The sequence below is a fragment of the Rhincodon typus genome, chromosome 10 (genome assembly GCF_021869965.1).
Source record: "Rhincodon typus isolate 14 chromosome 10, sRhiTyp1.1, whole genome shotgun sequence".
Taxonomy (NCBI): Eukaryota; Metazoa; Chordata; class Chondrichthyes; order Orectolobiformes; family Rhincodontidae; genus Rhincodon; species Rhincodon typus.
This window is the reverse complement of record NC_063341.1, coordinates 24608094-24630323: the sequence shown is the minus strand read 5'-3', so window position 1 is coordinate 24630323 and position 22230 is coordinate 24608094. Positions and strand designations below refer to the sequence as shown.

At 40.3% G+C, this 22230-nt stretch overlaps 1 protein-coding gene across 1 annotated transcript in view; it reads right to left on the bottom strand.

The window, feature by feature from the left end:
- Positions 1–5025, bottom strand: part of LOC125484224 (transcriptional protein SWT1-like) — a 28692-nt gene extending 23667 nt beyond the window's left edge. The window contains exon 1 of the mRNA XM_048602071.1: positions 4997–5025. Within this exon, the coding sequence (XP_048458028.1) occupies positions 4997–5025 (29 nt within the window). The remainder of the gene's footprint in view (positions 1–4996) is intronic.
- Positions 5026–22230: the final 17205 nt, after the last annotated feature.

The window sequence follows — 22230 nt, the reverse complement described above, 5'->3', positions numbered from 1 at the left end:
TGATATGCATGCTGTCACAAGTTTCTGTGAGGCATTTATCTCCATGGTAATTGTCACCCTAGGGTTGTAACATTGCAAGTTTGATGTTTCAGATAGTCACGATTTCAGTGCTTTAAAGAGGCACTGGTGGTCCTTTTATCATAGGAAAGGTACAGTCTTGACAATTTCCTCAGTATGATGAATTTTAAGCAAATTAGTGAATAAATTACAATAAGAAATTAAAGAGATCTAGACATCTATGAAGATCGTCCTTCTCTTGAGGAGGTGGCATGGCTTTGATGTCTTTTAAATTACTTGGATCAGGACATATACCTGCAGTGGAATTTACAGAACTAGATAAGCTGACCTGTGACATTTCCATCTTTAGAACACCATTGCATGCTGCTTCTATCAATAAGTACAGACTATGGTAATTTTCTTGTTTTATTATTCCTACCACTGCAATGTCATTGGTGATACAGATTCATCCTGGTATAGCAGATGTAACATGGTCTATGTAAGCTTAAAAGAGATCCTGACCAACAAATAACTCAAAATTAGAAACCATAGCTTTGAATGCTGTTTAAACATTTTATTTACTATTGGGAGATCTGCCTTTTCCCAAATTAAACAATGGAATTTTGTGGCCATTCTTCCAGTATGCTTTTGACCTTCCCTTGCTTGCTATCAATCTGGCACATACCAGATCACTTGCTTTTTCTCAAGTGAGCTAAAACTGACCTCTCAACATTTGCTCACCAGTAAGTTGTGTTTTTCAATTCTTTCATTGTATCGAACAAAGGCGCCCAGTGTTGTCTCACACACTTCAGCATAATTTATGACTGTTGACCATGTGTTCTATCTGTAGATTAATTTGCTTGCTGATTGTTCAAGCCTGGTAAACCTCAACAGCACAGTGTGTTCCATTGTTGTTTACAATGTCGTGCTAATGATAATAGTCTAATGATCAATCAATTATCAGGAATTGATTAACATGGTGAGTTAGTTTACTCATAACAGTAAAAACATAAGTTACAAAGCAGACATTGCAGCAAACTGAATTGTGTCGTGCAGCCTGCAGACATAAGGCTAATGAACCCCACATAACTATTAAAACACTTCTATTCAAGAAGGTAGAGAGGCAGAAAACAGGCAACTATGGGCCAGTTAGCTTGAAAGTCTGTTGCAGGGAAAATGTTAGAATTGATCATTAAAAAGGTTATAGCTGTTCATAGAATGAATGGAAAATCATGTTTAGCCAATTTATTAGACTTCTTTGAAGGAGTACCATGTGAATAAAGGCGAGAGAGTAAATGTACTGTAGTTGTATTTCCAGAAGGTATTTGATAAGGTGCACAGAAGTTCTGAAGAAAATTAAAGCTCATGGTTTAGGACATAATGTATTACGGATAGAAGATTGTTTGACTAGCAAGAAACCAGAGTATTCATTAATGTGTCTTTGATTGGCAGCATATGATGAGTGGAGTCATATGGGGTGTGTGCTGGGACCTCAACCTTTTACATCAATGACACAGATGATGGGAGCAAAGGCATCATAGCTAAACATGTGGAAGACAAATGGACAAATAGGAAAGAATATTCTGAAGAAGACATTTGGAGTTTGCAGAAAGATATAAATAGATTCAGTGGGCAAAAATCAGGTGGTTGAACTATAACACAGGAAACTGTAAAATTGTTCAGTTTGGCAGGAAGAATGAAAAAGCTGGGTATTACATAAACAGAGAAGAACTGTGGAAATCTGAGGTGCAGAGGAATTTAGGTGTTCTAATACAAGTCACAATAAGTGCAGTTGTAGCATGCAATCAGAAGGCTACGAAGTGCTATTCTTTATTAGATCATAAGACATGGGAGCAGAATGAGGCCATTCTGCCCATCAAGTCTTCTCCATCAGTCGATCATAGCTGATATGTTTCTGTACCCCCATTCTCCTGCCTTCTCCTTGTAACCCTTGCTCCCCTTAATAAACATGAACCTATCTACCTCTATCTTAGATACACTCAATGACTTAGCCTCCGCAGCATCCTTGGGCAATGAGTTCCACAGATTCACCACTGTTTGGCTGAAGAAATTCCTCCTCATCTCAGTTCTAAAGGGTCATCCCTTCACTCTGAGGCTGTGCCCTCGTGTCTTAGTCTCTCCTACCAGTGGAAACATTTTCCCCACAACCATGACGTCCAGGCCTCTCAATATTCTGTAAGTTTCAATGAGATTCCCCCTGCATCCTTCTAAACTCCATCAAGTACAGACCCAGAGTCTTCATATGACAAGCCCTCTATTCCTAGGATCATTCTTGTGGACCTCCTCTGGACACACTGCAGCACATCCTTCCTTAGGTATGGGGCACAAAACTGCTAACAATATTCCAACAATAACAAAAACAAAGTTGCTGGAAACGCTCAGCAGGTCTGGCAGCATCTGTGAAGGAAAAAACAGAGTTAATGTTTCGCTAACTGGTGACCCCATCCTGCTCCCTTTTTTTTGCATGTAAACTGACGTTTTCCCAGCCACCAACAGTTCTGAGGAAGGGTCACAAGATCTGAAACGTTAACTCTGTTTTATCCTTCACAGATGCTGCCAGACCGGTTGAGCTTTTCCAGCAACTTTGTTTTGTTCCTGATTTACAGCATCCACAGCTCTTTTGGTTTTTAACAATACTCCAAACTAATCCAGAACCCCAGACTAATATTCTGGGGACACGGGTTTGAATCGCACCATGGCAGATGATGAAATTTGAATTCAATAAAAATCTGCAATTAAAAGCTATTCTAGTAATGACCATATAACCAATGTTATAAAATTCATCTGCTTCATTAATGTCCTTTAGGAAAGGATAGCTGCTATCCTGAACTGGTCTGGCTTATTTGTGGCTCCAGACCTACAGCAATCTGGGTGACTCTGAACTGCCTTATGAAATGGCTTAGAAGGCACTTGGTTTTGAGGGTAATTAGAGATGGACAATAAATTTGGCGTTACCAGCAATTCCCATATCCTATTAGCAAAGAGAAGCTCATCTCTTGGCAACAGACCCGAAACGTCAGCTTTCCTGCTCCTCTGATGCTGCTTGGCCTGCTGTGTTCATCCAGCTCTACGCCTTGTTATCTCATCTCTTGGCAATAGCTCCTGAGGCAGCCTTTATATACCTGCTTGCCTTCACACCAACATTCATTTCCAATAGTGTGGGCTCATCACCATCATGAACTCACCTCCCAAGCATGAAAATACAGAAGGCAGGCACTTCCACTACAGAGAAAGGTTTGTGAAATTTGGAAAATTGTTGACTCCTAATACTGTATGTTGAAGACGAAAGTTCTGCCGGGAGGATCCACTTGCAGGCAGCCTGACAGAAACAAAAGTGACCGGGATCCTTCCTCTTCTTCCAAAGGCTTCTAGATTTCTGCTGGCAAGGGCTACATCTTCAAAATAGCAATTAATGTACAACAAGCCATTATTCATCAAGAACTTGGGAGACAAACTCCAGCAAGTACTGGAGGGGTCTACTTGAGCAGTCAAAATATTGAAACTATTATGTTAGATCATCAAAGGGTAGCTTCATGCCATAACATATCTAGTGGATGGATTATATGCTTAGGTGGAGGAGGTGTACCATAAGACAGATATACACGGATATCCCTTTAGACCCAGCAGGTCACTGGTTTATGGTGATAGCCCAAAAAAGCATGCAGATGACGTCATCCTACAGCATTAGGAATTTTGGAAAATCCAACTGGTGGCTCCTCCTGCTTCGCCCTGCTAATGATTGGGCCTTATACTGAGATGCCTCCACTTCCTCCCAGAGTATTGCTTCCAGGTTCTGTGAACTGTGCTCCAATTTCAAGTTCAATAGAGAGTGCAAATATACCACATTACTGAATCAAGCTTTCTCTGACAGACCTCAACAAAATTCACCACCACTTCTTTGGAATTGCTAAAGGTTTACAAAATTCCTCCATCACCACTCAACATAATGCTCGCAGTATGTGTACATTAGAAAAAGAAAATTGAAAGCACCTCACTGAACGTTGCAGGGTTATCCCTATGAAAAACAAAAGAGGACAGTTCCTGACATTCAGCTGAATGTATGTCCAGCTAGGGAATGATTATGCATGGGTGTTATTAGGACCGCTGTCTCAATGTTCCTCAAATCAACCTTAAAAGCTGTTTAGTACCACAATGTGCCACCCACCCTGTAAGCTTCCAGTGGAAACATAGCACACCCACATGAGTGCCCTTGCCATCAGGACATACAGCATGGGGCATGCCAAAGGTGCTTTGGGCTTCCAAGTTGTCAGCGCCAATAGCCTTACAGGATGAATTTTGCAGCATATGATCATGAGGACTCCATCTTAATGTTTGTCCTTTGGTTAACGTGGAGAATTCTGGATGGCCATAATTCCAGGGAAACTCCTCTGGGTAATGGAAATCCAAATTGTGATCATGTCTGACCTTGTGCATTGACAGTCCAGAACTCTGTTTCAGAAGCTTCAGTACTTTTTTACTTGACTGAATTTCAAAGGAAGGAGCTTATTTTTTTGCTGGCAAAATAATGCAAGTTCTGGAAAAGCAATTGGCATAAAGATATGGAAACTTCCTTATGAATGTGAGAAAGTTTTTGGTTTGTGACTAAGCTGAACACAGCTTGATTAAAAAAGGACCAGTGCACAGTTTCCTGTACCAGGCTACACAACCACTGAGGCAGTAAATGCCGCAATACGATTCAGTTATGGGAATTATTATTATTATTATTATTCTGTTATTTTTATCATGTGGTTAGATGCACCACCCCCACGAATTCTAGAACCATTATTCATTCAGGCTATTCGCAAACTTGCTACAGCCTGATGAATCATAGCCTTGCTAGTTTGTTGAAAACAGACAGTATTGGAGAAATTCGGAAGGTCTGGCAGCATCTGTAGAGAGAGAAAAATAATTTTTCTTTGCTACACTACTCATGCTGTATTGCAACCATCTACCAGTGTGATTTTATTTTCATACATACTTTTCCTCCTGATTCTTTCCAATCTGCATGTTTTGCCCATTATTTTAGTGGAGCTTTTAACCAGAATTGGGTAATAGTGGCCAGTAAAATAATAAAATGTTCATCTGCTAATATCTGAATTATCTTTTAAGATACAGGTTAAGTCTAATGCAATGTTTTAAAATAAATGAAATATATTGAGTTGTGTGAGTAAGTAGAGTGTTGTAGGAGAATAATATACCAGTAGTGAAGTAGTTGACGCTACTTCAGTAAACGTTTTTAAAGATAAGGTGGAAATTTTTTTGAACAATAAAGGAAGTAAGGGATACGGTGAAAATGCGGGTAAGTGGATCTGAGTCCACGAAAAGATCAGCCATGATCTTATTGAATGGCGGAGCAGGCTCGAAGGGCCGGACGGCCTACTCCTGCTCCTAGCTCTTATTGTTCTTATGTAACCATGGGAATATGTTTATTTCCAGATTGAAGTGTAAGGTAAAAGATAAAGTTCCCATAGAACTACCAAACCATAGGGCTGCTCTCCCGTTAGAGAGAGATAATACCTGTGTTTTAATCTGAGGATCACCATGCTTCAGGCGAAGGGAAAGCTTGAGAAGGAGAAACCTTCACAGTAACCTCAACTGGTGCAGAAACTGAACCATTACTCTGCATCACAAATCAGCTGTCCAGCCAACGGCGGCTACAGAGACCAGTTCTTGCAGATTCTTGTAGAGTCTTAGACAAGCCCAACAATCTGCCCTCCAAGTGACTATGAAAATAGCTGATGCATGCCCTAGAGGAATGTCAATGGTGTCATGGTGCATGAAGTTACGTTCCTATTCACTGACAATGACTGCTGCTGCCTGTGCAGCCCTAGTGCAGTCGGCAATGCCAGCTCTCAAGCTGCAAGGCTATATGCCACTTTCTCCAAGCAATGTCAACTTCCTACCACCTGCCATGTTGTAGCCATTGTGGTAGCATTATCTAGAAGCACAAAGGTAAGCAATGGCACCTGCAAGATAGACAGGCAAGAAATTTGCAAGGTGAATAGTTCAGTTTTGTATACATTACTGGAAGTGTCACATAATAAAGTTGTCAATCTTTTTGTGTCATCTTTTATTTCAGTGTTTTGGCAATGGATATTATGAAAACCTACAGCAGAGGAAAAGAAAGGTGGAAAATTTGAAACAGCAGTGATTGTGAGATGATTTCAAGTGAACCAGTGTCTGGTTGGTCAATTATGAAGGTCATATCTAGAGCAAAAGTGTTCCAGATTTCTCCTCTTCCTCTTTCTTCCTTCTCCTTCCTTGTTGTATAACTTCCCTTCTCTGCTGCCTCTGAAACATCTTCAAGTCATGTTGCAACCCAAGGGAATAACTGTATCACTGAAAGGAAGTTTTTTCCCTGACAGGCCTTCCAACTCCATTGGTTTCCTCAACAAATTTCCTTAAGTTCTCCAATAGCAATCAGTACAATACTTCCAGTCACACTGCAACAGCATAAGAATGTCAAAAGCACCCTACCTGGAAGTCCCATGTGCAGGTGAATCCACGCTCAACTGGGTGTGATTATCATGGTTATTAACAAGACCTGTAAAAGGGGCTCTTGTGCTGCAGTGGTAGTTTCCTTCTCTCTGAACCAGCCTAGGGTTCAAGTCCAACTTGCTCCAGAGGCATGTAATAGCATCACTGAGCAAGTTGATCAGAAAATACCTAAAATGCTGAAACAAGGGCCCTTTTCTGGCTCCGTGGTAGTATTGTCCCCACCCATGAACTGGGAGACCTGGGTTCAAATCCCACCTGCTCCAGAGGTGTGTAATAACATTTCTGAATGAGTTCATTAGAAAAATGCGTTAATTAAAAAAAATGACTTGTAAGAAGGGCCCTCTTCTAGTGCAGTGGTAATGTACCTACCCATGGATTGGGAGTCCTGGATTCAAGCCCCACCTGCTCCGGAAGTGTGTAATAATATCTCTGAACAGGTTCACTACAAAAATAGACAGAATTAAAAAAAAACTGTAAGAGAGTCCCTCTTGTGGCACAGTGATAGTGGCCCTACCCTTGGACCAAGCAACCTGGATCAAGTCCCACCTGCTCCAGCAATAACATCTCCGAACAGGTTGGTTAGAAAATTAGGTTACCTTAAAAAAAAAGACCTGTAAATCCCACAGAACACCAGAGTTAGAAATTAAAACAAAAACAGAAATTGCTGGAAAAATGCAGCAGTATCTGTGGAGAGAAATCATATTTAATGTTTCTTCAGAAGGGTTACTGGACCCAAAATGTTAACTATGATTTCTGTCCACCGATGCTGGCAGACTTGCTGGGGTTTTCCAGCAATTTCTGCTTTTGTTTTTGTTTCTGATTTCCAGCATCCGCAGTTCTTTTGAAATTTTTATTCAGAGTTTGAAATTGTTTGGCATCACAATCGCTCACTTTGTCTGTCTATGTGTGCACTTTTACACTGAGACTGGAATGCACCATTTATACTAGAACAGGCGGGAAGCACTTTGATCAACAATTTTGGAGTTTCAGGAGCTGCATTATGAAGCCAAATATTTCAACCTTTGAGTTAATACTAACTGTAAAACTCCAAGTGGTATAAAGACTATGTCAAAATCTCCCAGACTGTCTGCTAAACCCCCAGGAAACTTTACGATCTTGATTGGAGTGTTTATTTCCATTCTTGCTATTAATATTTAGCAGCTTAAACAGCCTGTTTTTTTTATTGCACCAGCCCCAGATTCATTAATACTTTCTGCAATATAATTCTGATCTATCAATTGTACAGAGAATGTCAGCTACCAGTCTCAGAGCTTTAGCTGTACTGCAACACCAGTCTCGAACATTTAATGATGTTGTTGAGGAACAATACCCAGATTATTGTGAAAAAGAATGACTCATTTTAAACAAAGACCCACGCAGCCTGTAATATATTTATCGACAATCGATCTTTAAATTTGCATAGTCCTTCCATTAGAATCCAGCAGTATATCAAATAATGCAATCAGTTTGGCTAGACCCCACCTCCCCCGCAACACTATCGTACATACATACATCAAACGCCTTTCATGCTGAAATTCTATACCAGTAGAAATTGGGAATTTTGTTCAGAATTTGTTGTTGATTTTGTGATTGTTAGTCTGCCAACTGTAATTTGCCACAATCCCAAATGCCCGATTTCTACTTAATTCAGTTGAACTGATCCATACAAGCATTCATTACAGGATTTGACAGTTCCATTCACTGAATACAAGTTAAACACATGATTGTATTAGAATAATACAGCATCATAGAGTTTAACAAATCCTATATCAGTAGGTTAAATAGCATGCTAGGGTTTGCATGCATTTTGTTTTAAGTTGAATAATCAACACTTTGCAACCTAAACTAAGGTAGCAGTACATTGGGTGCTTTTGATGGCTGTGTGCTTTTAATCCTCTTATGGTCTGAAAAGCACTTAATTTGTCAAACCACATGAAAAAAATAACAGGGATTAACTGGTAGCTCATCGCTGAGGCATGAATGAGTCGCAATAAAGGAGCCATAAAAATGCCGTGATTCCACATTCATAGAACAAAACTATATGTAAATGTCAAACCAGGGTGAACATTTCATTGCTTCAGTTGAGTCAGTCTACTGATTGCAGTGGGCTTCAGAAATGGAGAAAAACAAATGCTTTTTTTCCACTTCTGCTCTTCTGTTGTATTCTTATCCTGCAGACATTGGCTAATACAAATATGTAATTCCACCAGCACTAACTATTCTTCATGTATAAATTTGAATAGTGAGTGTAAACAGATTACCTAATCACAGATTGTAGGTAAATTAGGATTTACTGCTGTAATAGAGCACATCAAAGCCATCCTGTGGGATAATGTCTATCCCAATTAGATCACTTCTCACTACATATTATGCAGATTCAGGAAACGTCCTAAGGATTGCATTCTTTGTCCTGAAAAATACTCAATCTAACTCAGTTTAATTGGGTAAGGCAACTCAAAAGTTTGTGCAATAGGTGAAACTGTTTCACGATATTACTATGCAGGAGCAAAATGGGTGGTGTTCACCACAACCAGATTGTTGCCCTCGATCAAAAAAGATGTTCTGCCTAACCCATAAATTAAGAAATACTGTATATGAATTTCAATGCCAGTGTAATGTAGAATGTATACACCAAAGACCAGTGAACTGTAAACAAAAAAATATCCTTTTGGTTATTCACAATCAAAAGGTACAGGGGAGGCAATGGCCTGGTGGTATTCTCACTGGACTGTTAATCCAGAGTAATGTTCTAGGGAACTAGATTTGAATCCCACCATGGCAGATGGTGGAATTTGAATTCAATAAATTTAAAAAGTCTGGTATTAAGTGTCTAAAGATGACTATAAATTGATTGTTAGGGATAAAGATATGTATCTCACTAATGTTCTTTAGGAAAGGAAACTGCCATCCTTAACTTGTCTGGAGTACATGTGATTCCAGATCCACAGCAATGTGGTTGACTTTAGGGATAGGCAATAAATGCTAGCCTAGCCAGCAGTGACCTCATCCCATGAATGAACGTAGAAAAGACTGTACCCCAGTAGCCAGCATATGCAAAACCTTCAACACAATGTTTATCATTTAATGTAATTCTGCAATTGTACAATATTTGTTGGATAATGCTGAATGTGCAAGGAATTACAGTGACAACCAATTTAGGATTGTCAATGTGATGCACTTGTTTGTTCTGGAAGCTGCATACATTAGTACAAAGGCCCTGTTTGTGGCATAGAAAGAATAGGTACAAGCAGTACAGAGATAGCAAGAACTGCAGATGCTGAAGTCAGAGTCAACACAGTGTGGAGCTGGATGAACACAGCAGGTCAGGCATCTTCAGAGGAGCAGGAAAGTTGACGATTCTGGTTGGGACTGTTCATCAGAACTGTACAAGCAGTACACCTGCTTCAACTCAATAAAATGGGTAACAGCCATTTGCTCATTCATTTCTCAGGGCCAGGCCCTCACCAATTAGAGTCACCTTGCCTGATTTAGAATGTAACAAAGCCTGGCTGTTAACTGTCAATCAGCATGAATGAGCACATTCTCCAGGGCAATGCCCCTACTAATCAGAGTCCACCTTCCAATGAATCAGTAGTCTTCTCTTATACAGTATAAATGTTGGTTTTCCTCTGAATGTATTCTTATGAATTGTCCAAATCAGTGCAAGACTAAAAGCTTTGACAAAATGTACATTTTGAGCAATATTCAAGTTCTAAACTGCCAAACATCTATTTGTCCTTTTAAAGATCCTCCAAACCTTGGGACCTTCCAACTGCATTGTGGTAAATTTATTTTCTGAGATTGTCATAATATTAGAAAAGAAACTCAAATTAAATCAAATACAAAAATAATAAAGTTTAAAAAAATAAAAGCAGAATAAAAATACTGGAGGAATGAACATTATAAAAATTATTTTAGAAAGGAACTGTCCATTTAAAAGCTGTATCCTAACAAACAGCAACTCTTTTTTTGCCCAATGCATGTTCTAAACAAATGGAAAATCATGCTGTGTCTCATTATATACTGCATAAATCAGGAAGGAATTCTGCAAAGCACTTCCCTTTCCCATTCTCTAACCCCAACCCACGTGTTCATGTTGGTGAAGAAAAATCTGCAGTTAGAAAGTGTACATGTCACACCACACAAATACCCACAGATGTTCCAATTGGAAATTATTGAATCAGCAAGAGTAGTTTTATTACGGTGAAAGTAACTTTCAAATACTGTTATAAAAACACAAAATACAGCCTGTGTACAGTAATATTCTTATTTTCTAACATGGTTATTTTTGAGTCACTTTACTCCACTGTTTTTTACTCTTTCCCACTTCAATTTTGACTTTTTTACCCTAATCTTACACATTAAAAATTGTGTTGCTTTGAAACAACTTTACCTTTTTTGTTTTGTGTTACAGTTTTCTTCTGTCTCCTGGCTCTTTGCCCATATTTGGAGGAGGGAGAAACATTTTACACATCCAGCTACATGAACGTCCTTACTGATCACACAAAAGCACATATTACCCTACTGCTTTCAGTGTATTAGTAGAATTACTAAAGAACTGATCTTGTTTACAATGTTTGTATTCATCTATCTTCTTCCTGCACTGTGTATATGGACTACAAAGCTGGATACTTACATTAATATTCACTTTATCATTGTAGTTGTAATAGAATATATGAATTTCCTTGGATTAAAAAGATAAATACTCAAGAAGCAACCTAAATACAGTGCAACTTCAACAATCGAACACAATGAAGGACTGTTGCAGTGACCAATTAAAATTGATAAACAATCAATGGTCCCAAATAAAAGCTAAATACTGAGGATGCTGCAAGTCTAAAATGAAAACAAAAGGTGTAGTGATTATAATGAGGTCAGCCAGGTGGACATAGAATATGAGTTCCCCGACTGGGGCTGTTAACTTGGTCCAATCAGGAATCTGGATGACAGATAAAAACAGTAGTAACAGAGGTTCTGTTCACTGTGAAAGTTGGCTCTGAGGAAGCTAGACCAGTGTCAGTTAGTATGTACGTCTAGATAAAGGGTGATTTGGTAATAGAATACTGGTCTCTGCGGAGTTATTTCATGGTGATGAGAGAAAAAAACACCCTCACCCACAATAGTCACCTTTGACTTGGGCTAGGCATTTCTGGCATCATCCCATTATTTGGGAAGCTTGACTCATTCAATCCTACCATTGACAAATTGGCCCAGTATGTGGAAAGAATGTGTTAATTTTTTCCAGGAAAATGATACTGGGGCAGATGAAAAGCAAGAAGTAATTCTCCTAACAGCTTGTGGACCTGCCGCTTTTTTGGTTATTAGGCGCCTAACATTTCCTGAGGCACCAAATACTAAAGCCCTTCATGAGTTGACAGATTTAGTTAAGGAATATTATAACCCCAAGCCTAATTCGGAGACACTATTGGTTTTACTTGGCAGTTCGAAAACCAGGGGATTTTGACAAGGTTGAGACAACTAGCAGAGGCATGTGACTTTGGTTTAACCCTTAACGAGATGCTGAGAGACAGTTTGGTAGTGGAATTAATGATGTAACCACGCAAAAGTGCCTACTAGCTGAAGCTGAACTAGATTTCAAGCAGGCACTGCAATTGGCTTTGTCATTAGAAATTGTGGCAAGTGGAGCATATGAGTTACAGGGTATTCCGATGGAAGTGGACACTCTCACCAGGCCAGCTGAGCTTGGGGAACACCACTTAAGAGCACAGCCTTACTCAGGACATATCCGGAACAGAAGGACTCTAGGCCAGCCCACAGCAAAACCCCAAAGACAAGCCTCGGTCGAAAGGTTAATATTTCCTTCAGGATCCAGGCCAGAAAGCCATTGTAATTGCTGTTGGTATATGGACTCAAGACAGCAAGAGAGTTCCACTCGGCCTGAATTGAGTAAGAGAACTCATAGGTCACTATCCAAGAGAGTGCACACCCTGGAAAGCCCACTTGGCTTGGAATAATTAAACTACTTAGCAACATCCAAATCAGAACCAATCAAAATAAACATCCAGTTAAATGGTTCACCCGATTCTAATGGAGGGTGATACTGGCATGGCTGTATCAGTGATTGCAGAATGGGTTTTTAACAAAATTCACACTGGACTCCAACCCTTAAGTTTGCGTAATACCTCGGCTCAACTAAGAATCTATATCAGGGACCTTTTACAGATTGAGGGAACAACTCAGTTCTGTACTCATTTGAGAATCAGCTGGTTCAGTTACCAATCATTCTAGTAAAAGGCTCAGATCCAAGCTTGATGGGGCATAATTGTTTGAGAAAGATTCACCCTGATTGGCTCAACATTTTTCGATTAAAAAATGGCTTCCTGAGTGATGTCCTAATTAAATACCCAGAAGATTTCCAGGAAGTTCTGGGGACTATCAATGGAGACAAGGCTCCCTTGCATGTTGACCAGAAAGCAATTCCACAATACTGCAAGGCCTGCCCAGTGCCATTTGCCTTATGTGCAAAAGTAGAGGCAGAAATCGGGAGGGTAGAAAGCAAAGGAATTACCAAAACAGTACAGTTTGCAGAATGGACAACATCTGTTGTACTGATTGTAAATCCAGACAGGTTGGTTTTCCTTTGTGGCGATTTTAAACTACTTCTCGCAATTGCATAAATACCCAATCCCTTGCATAGAGGACTTAAATGCAAAGCTGGCGGGAGGGCTGTCCTTCACAAAGCTGGACATAAGCCACAGCAGTTAGACGAGGATTCCGAAAAGTATGCTACAATTAATACCCATAAGGGTTTTTACCAATACACAAGACTTCTATTTGGGGTATCAACAACCTGTGCCATTTTTCAGTGGACGAAGGAGAACATTTTACAAGGTCTACCACAGGTCGCCAATTATCTAGAAGATGTGCTAATAAAGGGAAGACCAATAAAGAACATTTAGAAAACTTTGACATAGTCTTTAGGCATCTCTCCAAGGTGTGTGTAAGCCTTAGAAGAGAAAAATTTGAGTTCCTGACATTCCAAGTGACTTACTTGGGCTACAGAGTCTACAGGACCAAGTTACAACTGTTGGAAGACAAAGTGAGGGTGATCAAAGGTGCCCTGGTTTCCATATCTCTACCTGGAGCTTTGGTCTTTCCTTCGATTGGTGAATTATTACGGAAAGTTCATACATAACCTGGCCTCCATCCTGGCACCCTTACATCTGCTATTGAAAAAGGGTCAGCCTTGGAAATGACCTGGTAGGCAAGACATAACCTTTAGGGAAATGAAGAAGCAAGTATTATCATCAAAGGTGTTGGCATGCGATAGTCCTAAGCAAGATCTAGTGCTGACACACAATGCCTCCCTGTATGGTATTGGGATTGTATTGGCTCACAGATGGCCCAATGAAGAGGAATGCCCAACAATGTTGGCTGATGCTAAGGACAAATACAGCCACATAGATAAGGAAGGTTTGGTGGTTATCTTTGGTGTGAAAAGTTTCACCAATAACTTTATGAACATGAATTTCTAATAGTAACAGATCACAAACCCCTGCTAGGGCTCGTCAGAGGACAAGGCCATGCTGCCCATAGCTTCAAGCCGAATTCAGCAACAGGCTCTTATTCTAAGTGAATACAATTACAAGTTGAAACACCATCCAGGTAGCCAAGCAGCGAATGTGGATATCTGGAACCACCTCCTGCTGGCAGAGACACCACTGGTGGTGCTGTCACTGCAAGAGTCCGTTCTGGTTTTAAACTTCCTGGATACAATTCCAGTCACCACTAACAGTATCAGACCGTGGATGCAAAAGGATCTGATCCTGGAAAAACTGCCGGAAGCTCCGCTACATTCGTGGGAATGGCTGGGTAAACCCTGTTCTCAAGTTCAATGATCTTATGATAGTGGACACCTACTCAAAGTGGTGGGAAATGCACGGAGTTCATTCGTCAAATGGGGGGACAATGATAGAAAAGCTATGAGCACCTTTCGCAATACACAGGCTCCCAGAAGTGTTGGTCACAGACAATGGGCCATCATTTACCAGGAGGGAATTAAAATATTTCCTAAAGTCGAATGCCATTCGGCATTAAAGGACAGCTCCATACCATCCATTGTCCAACAGTCTGGCAGAAAGAACAGTTCAAGCTTTGAAGGCAGGCTTAAAGAAACAGCCGCACCTTCACTCGATACAAAATGTCCCATTTCCTATTTGTTTATCAGACCATCCCTCATGCAACTAAAGGGATAGCTCCAGCAGAGTTGCTATTTGGGTGAAGACTCTGCACCAGGTTAAATCTGATCTTCACAGACCTTGGGGGTGGGGGGCTGGGGGGCAAACTGCATCAGGAATGCTGATGCCATACACAAGACTCCCCTAAGCAACAGAGAGAGTTTACTTCAGGGGACAAAGTTTGGGGCCAAAACAACAGAAGACAGGACATACATCAATGGAAAATGGTGTGGTTTATCTGTTTATCTGTTCAATGGCTGCAACTAGTTGCAAAGGATGAAGTTAGATAGTGTACCATGATCTTAGTCACCTAGGAGGTGATTTGCGACTTTCATAAGAGTACTTTGAATGCTTTAGAAGTATGCGATCAAATAATTTCAATCAACAATATTGTAAATATACCAACCAATTTCATCCAATCACAGCTTCTAACAATGTTCTATCTTATAAGATCTCATAGAAATGGTGATTTGAAGAAATATTCTATTCTAATTACAAGTTTGCTATTACATAGTGATCAAAAACATTACCTTCCCTGTATCTCTAGTCATTAAGAGAATTATTAAAGTCAGAAATTCATGGTTTGAGTCCCACTCCAAGACTTGATGGTCATGGAAGATGTAGCTGTAAAGTGGCCAAATAGGTTGATTGCTTATCCTATCCTGTCGTTATTATAGCAGTGCATCATCACAATGAGTCAGTGTGAAAGAAAATGAAATTTACAGGTATGAACAGGAGTGTTTAATGTATTGGAGCACACTTTAGCTCAGCATAAAGTTAGAACTTCTCATCTACACTGTCCAGAGTTGTCAGTGTAAAAAAAGTAAATGTTGGAGATCAGGAATAAATTTTCAACTCATCCACTGAACAAATCTGGATGCTATAGTCTTACAAAATTAATGGACATGAAAATTTAGTAGCTTGCAGAACAGGCTACCGTTCTGCAATGCTAGTTTTATGCCAGAGCATCATGTTGAAAATCTACTCCCAGGTCTTCAGTTTGTCCACCTCTCTACCAAAGCAACATTGCACAGCCTGGCTAGACCAGTGGGATTTTTTCCTGTTCATTATTGTCATATGGTCTCCACTGTGTTCATGAAAGATGTGACACAGGAAGCTTCAGGAATGAAGGGAAACAAAATGTGATGAAAATTCAGTCACACTTCTAAAAAGTTTCGCAAACATTCCCTGTTGGTTTCCAGAAATATTTTGAAAGCAGGCCTTGGCAAAGATTGGTCTTTGCATAATGTTTACAAATATTATTATGTCTTAAGCTTGAGTTTAGAATTTAAACAGGAAATTGTTTTGCAGTGGGAATGTTCTCAGCCTACACTACTCAGATCTCCAGAAATAAAATTCTGATTTCTTTCTGCACCAAAATATTGTGAATACAAACATGCTATTGACACTCCGTTACCTTGTATCTGGCAACCAACCTTAAAGCATTATAAAAACAAAACAAAATGGTCTCATCTAAGAGCCAGCAATAAAATATGTTGGAGCTCAGTCACTTCCAATGTCGGAAAGAAATGAAGTGTTTTATAACCTTGTATGGTATTTGTGAACTTTTGAGAGGTAAATTTATACTTTATTTATAGTTATGAATTTGCTAAGTGTTTACTTGCATTTACTTCCTAGTTACTCTCCGCTCACTGGCAAAAAGCTATGAACGGCAAGAGAATTAAACAAAGGAAATGTCTTAAATTTCTAATTAGTGAGAACATTTCCACAGGGCTTTAAACGAAATAAAACAGGTTTGAGAGGACACATGATCTATTTTTGTTTAACTCAATGCAGAGTAGATAATCCAGATATAAGCAGATTTTTCACCTTTAATTGTGATACTACTGGTGTATCCACAAGTATTGCAAGTAGTATTGACAGAATAACTCACCCAAGTAACAGATTTGAAATGATTCATTTAAGCAGAAATAATTGGGCATCCCCAGCAGCAATGAGATAAAGTAATGACTACAGAAGTGCACTGACCAGGAAGTTCCAAGATTTGGTTTCCAATCCACACTAAATTATCCAAGAGAATCATGGCATAGTTGCAGTACAGAGGAGATAATTTGGCCTGTAATGCCTGCTTAGGCTCACCATAACAGTACATAATACCACTCCTTCAGCTTCTCCCAAAGCACTGCACATTGTTCTTTCTTTTGGTAACAATCAAATTGCCTGTTACTTGAACTGAATTGAACGTGCCTCATTCTCAGGTGGTGCATTCCAGAACTTAATCATTCACTGAATGAAAGCAAGACTTTTCACGAAACATTGGTTACGAACATATGAACAGGGGACAGAAGGTGACAATCTGACTCCTCAAGACTGCTCTTCCATTCAATAATATAATGGATGATCGGGTTGTAAACACAAGCCCACATTCTTGCTTTTAACCCTTGTTTATCAAAAATCTATTTAACCCGTCTAAAAAATATTCAAGCTCTCTACTTTCACTGCCTTTTCAGGGAAGAGAGTTCCAAAGACTCACAACACTCTTGTGAGGAAAGATTTTACCTCATCTCTGTTTTCACTGGGAGACCTCATACTTGTAAATAGCAATTGCTGGTTCTAAATCCTTCCATAAGAGATAATATCCTCTCCACTTCTACTTTGTGAACACCCCTCAGGATGTGATATGTTTCAATTAAGTCACCTCTTACTCATCTAAACTCCAGTGAATACAATCCTTAGAGGGGAAGCAATAGCCTGTTAATCCAGAGACTCCAGGTAATGTTCTTGGGACATGGGTTCAAATCGTGCCATGGTGAATGATGAAATTTTAATTCAATAGAAATCTGGAATTAAGAGCCTAACAATGACAATGAAGCTATTATCAATCATCAAGAAAACGCATCTGGCTCACTAATGTCAGTTAAGGAAGGAAACTGCCATCTTTACCTGGTCTGACCTGTATGTGACTCCAGACCCACTGCAATGCTGTTGACTCTTAACTGCCCTCTGGACAATTAGATATGGGCAATAAATGCTGGCCTAGCCAGCGACACCCTCGTCCTGTGAATGATTTTAAAAAAAGCCTGTCCAATCCATCCTTATAAAACAACCTGCCCATTCCATATTAGTCTAATAAACCTTCCCTGAACTACTTCCAATGCTTTTATATCATTCCTTAAATTAAGTGTCTGATTTTGTACAATGTTCTCCAGATATGGCTCCAACTCTCACCAATGCCCTGTATAATTGAAACATAACATCCTTACCTTTGCATTAAATCCCCTTGAGACAAATTATAATATTCTATAAACTTTTACAATTACTTGCTGTGCCTGCATTCTTATATTTTGCAATTCATGCACGAGGACACCCAGATTCTTCTGGATCTCAGAGTTATACAATCTCTCACCATTTAAATAATATCTCTATTTATTGATTCTTCCAGCCAAATGAACAATTTCATACTTTCCCACATAAGACTCCATTTGACAGATATACCCAGTAACAACCGATCTAAATTCCTTTAGGGCTTCCATATTTCCTCTTCACAATGTAGTTTCCAACTTTCTTTGTATTATCAGCAAATTTGGCAACCAAACCTTCTGTCTCATCAAAATCATTTATAAAAATTGTAAATAGTTGAGGCCCCAGCACAGATCCTAGTGGAACACCATTTGCTGCATATTGCCAACCAGAAAAAGGCCTATTTATGTCTATTTTCTGCTTACTGCTAGCTGATCTATTCATATCAATATGCTATCCCCTACACCACGAACTTATTTTTAATCAAATAAAATGAAGAATTGCAGATGCCGAAGTTCTGAAACAAACAAAAATAGAAATTACTGGAGAAACTCAGCAGATCTGGCAACATCTGTGGACAGAAAACAGAGTTAATGTTCAGAGTCCAGTGACCATACTCCAGCATTGGAAACAGTTAGGAGGATGAAGGGTGGGGGTAGAGGGAGCAAGCAGATAGGTGGAGACGCAACCCAGAAAGAGAGAAAGAGTAAAAGGAGAGGCATATAAAGGGGCTGTTGATAGTAAGCCTGGGAAGGAGATAAGCTAGATAGGTTGTAATGGGAACTATGAGTAGAAGAAAATGGGTTTGCTGTGTTGAAAGCAAACCATTTCATAACAGGACCTGGATTGAGGGAGTAGACAATAGACCTGAAAGAAGGTGTTCGAGCTGTGAAATTGTTAAGCTCAATGTTAAGTCTTGAATGCTGTAAGGTACCTAAGCAGAAGGTAATGTATTGTTCTTCAAACTTGCATTGAGCCTGGCTGGAGCACTGCAGCAGGCCCGAGGCAGCAATGTCGGCCAGAGAAATGGTGGTGTGTTGAAGTAGCAGGCAACTGAAAACTCAGGTTCACTTTTAAGGATAGAAATTGGGTGTTCCACAAAGCATTCATCCAGTCAGCATTCATTTCATCAATGCAGAGGAGACCACATTGTTAGCAATGAATGCAGTCGGCTAGATTGAAGGAACTGCAGGTAAATCACTGTTTCTCCTAATTGGTATGTCCAGGGCATTAGATGGTAAGGAGGGAGGAGGTAATAGGTAAGTGAAGTATCTTCTATGATTTCATGGGAGGGTGCTGTGGGGTTGTGGGGAGGTGTTGGAAGTGGAGGAGGAGTAGATCAGGGTGTCCTGGAAGAAATGGTCCCTGTAAAATGCTAACAAGGGAGGGGAGGGGAACATGTGTCTATTGATAGAATCCTGCTAGAGATGGCATAAGCTTATGATCCTTTGGATACAGAGGATGGTGGGTGAAAACAGAGAACAAAGGGAACCCTATCGTTGTTGTGGGATGGAAGGGGTAAGGGCAGAAGAGCAGGCATTGGGTTGGACACAGCTGAGGGCTCTGTCAACTCAGGTAGTGGGGAATGCTCAGTTGAGGAAAAAGGTGGACATGTCTGAGGCTCCCCTGTGGAAGGTGGCATCATCAGAACAGCTGCAACAGAGGCGGAGAAATTGAGAGAATGGAAGGAAGTCCTTACAGGAAGCAGGGTGTGAGGATGTATAGTCCACATAACTGTGGGAGTCAGTGGGTTTGTGGTGGATATCGGTGGCTAGCCTATTCCCAGAAATGGAAACAGAAATGTTGAAGAAGGAAGAGGAGAAGTCAGAGATGGACCAGATGAAGGTAAAGGAAGGATGAAAATTGGATAAATGTTTCCAATTCCAGACAACAGAGAGAAGCAACATCAATGATGCCATCAATGTACTGAAGAAAGAATTGTGGCCAGGGTCCGAATTAAGATTGGAACAAGGAATGTTCCACATACCCACAAAGACACAGGCATAACTGGGGCCCATATGGGTACCCATAGCAACAGTTTGATCTGAAGAAAGTGAGAAGAATTAAAGGAAAAGTTGTCCAAAGTGAGGACAAGCTTATACTGGTGGATAGAGCCAGTTCAAGCCTTTTTTTGAGGAAGGAGCGGAGAACCCTAAGACCAACCGGAGCGGGGATGGAGCTATAGAGGGATTTATGTCCATGGCGAAGATATGTTGTTACGGTGAGGTGATGGTCTGGGAGGAGATAGGAGGAGGTGTCCAAGATCTGGTGCTCAGCTTCTCCGAGGTAGAGGTCGGTACGTCAATCAACAACAGCACCAGCCGTAAGACCATAAGACATTGGAGCAGAAATTAGGCCATTCAGCCCATTGAGTCTGCTCCACCATTCAATCATGGCTGATAAGTTCCTCAACCCCATTCTCCCGCTTTCTCCCCGTAACACTTGAACCCCTTGATAATCAAGAACCTATCCATCTCATTCTTAAATGTACTCAATGACCTGGCTTCCACAGCCTTCTGTGGCAGTGAATTCCATAGACTCACCACTCTCTGGCTGAAGAAGTTTCTCCTTATCTCTGATCTAAAAGGTCTTCCCTTTACTCTAAGTCTGTGCCCTCGGGTCCTACTCTCTCCTACCAATGGAATCATCTTCCCAACATCCACTCTGTCCAGGCCATTCAGTATTCTGAAAGTTTCAATTAGATCCCCCCCCACTCATCCTTCTAAACTCCAATGAGTATATTCCCAGAGTCCTCAAACGTTCCTCATATGTTAAGCTTTTCATTCCTAGGGCGATTCTTGTGAACCTTCTCTGAACCTGCTCCAGGGCCAGTACATCCTTCCTGAGATATGGAGCCCAAAACTGCACACAATAGCCTATCAACAAGTTTGATTACAAAGTCAGGGCTGGATCTGACAGCATGGAGTGCAGTCAGCCCTGAAGGAATGTACAAATTAGCAGAGAATTTCAAGATTAAGGCAAGCTGAGGAACTGTGCACATGCATTCTCTTTGGAAGAGATGCGTCTAGTTCTGCAAAAGTGACCATCCATGAGAAAGAAAATGACAGCACTGAGACCTTTTACAACAGGACAATATGATCAATTTGGCTGCACCCAGCTAAACTAAACGGCCACATAGTGAATTGCAGCATCAATACTGATCAACAAACAGCCAACCATACACTTCCTTGTTTTAACTTTCCAAAACAATAAAATCCTCGTAAGCTTACACCCTTGATCTGCTAACTGTACTAGTTTGTGTGCTTGCCAAATAAATTTGCATGACCCTATGACCGACTCATATCTAGTCTTTTTACCTCAGGAAGAGTCATTTCAATAAACCTATCTTGTTCTTGGTTTATCCGAAGGAAACTATCTCAGTAAATTCCTTAGACGATTAAATACAAATAATGGGACATTTACAGAATTGGTAAAGAAATACAAGGGAAGCAGATACTTGGGAACACCATCACCAACAAGTTCCCTTCCAAGCCTGAGTTGGAACTATATCGCCATTTCCCTCATTGTCATTCATTCAAATTCCTGGAACTCCCTCCTTATCCACAGTGGGTGTGCACCTACACTGCATGGATTGGATCCACGTAGAGATGGCCACCACCACCTTCGTGAGGACAATTAGTGATGGGCAGTAAATACTGGCCTAGCCAGTGATGCCTACATCCCATGATAGAATGAAAAGAAGTCACTGATACTAGCTTAGAAATATCCAAATACAAAAATGTTAAAGGTGATAGCCTCACATTCGCATTGGTAATGCATTGCCAACAGACCCAGTAGATAGCATATTTTCTTTAAGGAGACTTCACATGTTAACCACAATTGAAGCTTGATAACCAGAACTTCCAGAATCATTGTTGTTCCAAGAATTTGGGAAGCTGAGCCCTCTCTGTACAAATTCTTAAAGAGCTAATGTTCTCTCTGCTGCTCCCTTCCTGCATGTTTGACTGTTGCTGCTTTTTATCCTTGTCCAAGGTTCAGCCTAAAGCAGCCAGGGTACCACCAGTCTGATCCAATTCTCAATATCTCCAAATTGAAGATGTTAACTGCTTACTAAACATACTGTAAACAAATTATTTCCCAATGCCACATAAGAAAACAGCTGTGAGCAATGACACTTTTTTAAAAACTTATTTTTCTAATCAACCTGTTTAGAGCTGTTATTACACACCTCTGGAGTAGGTGGGATTTGCACAAAGGCCTCCTCGCCTAGGGGGAGGAACACTGCCACTTCACC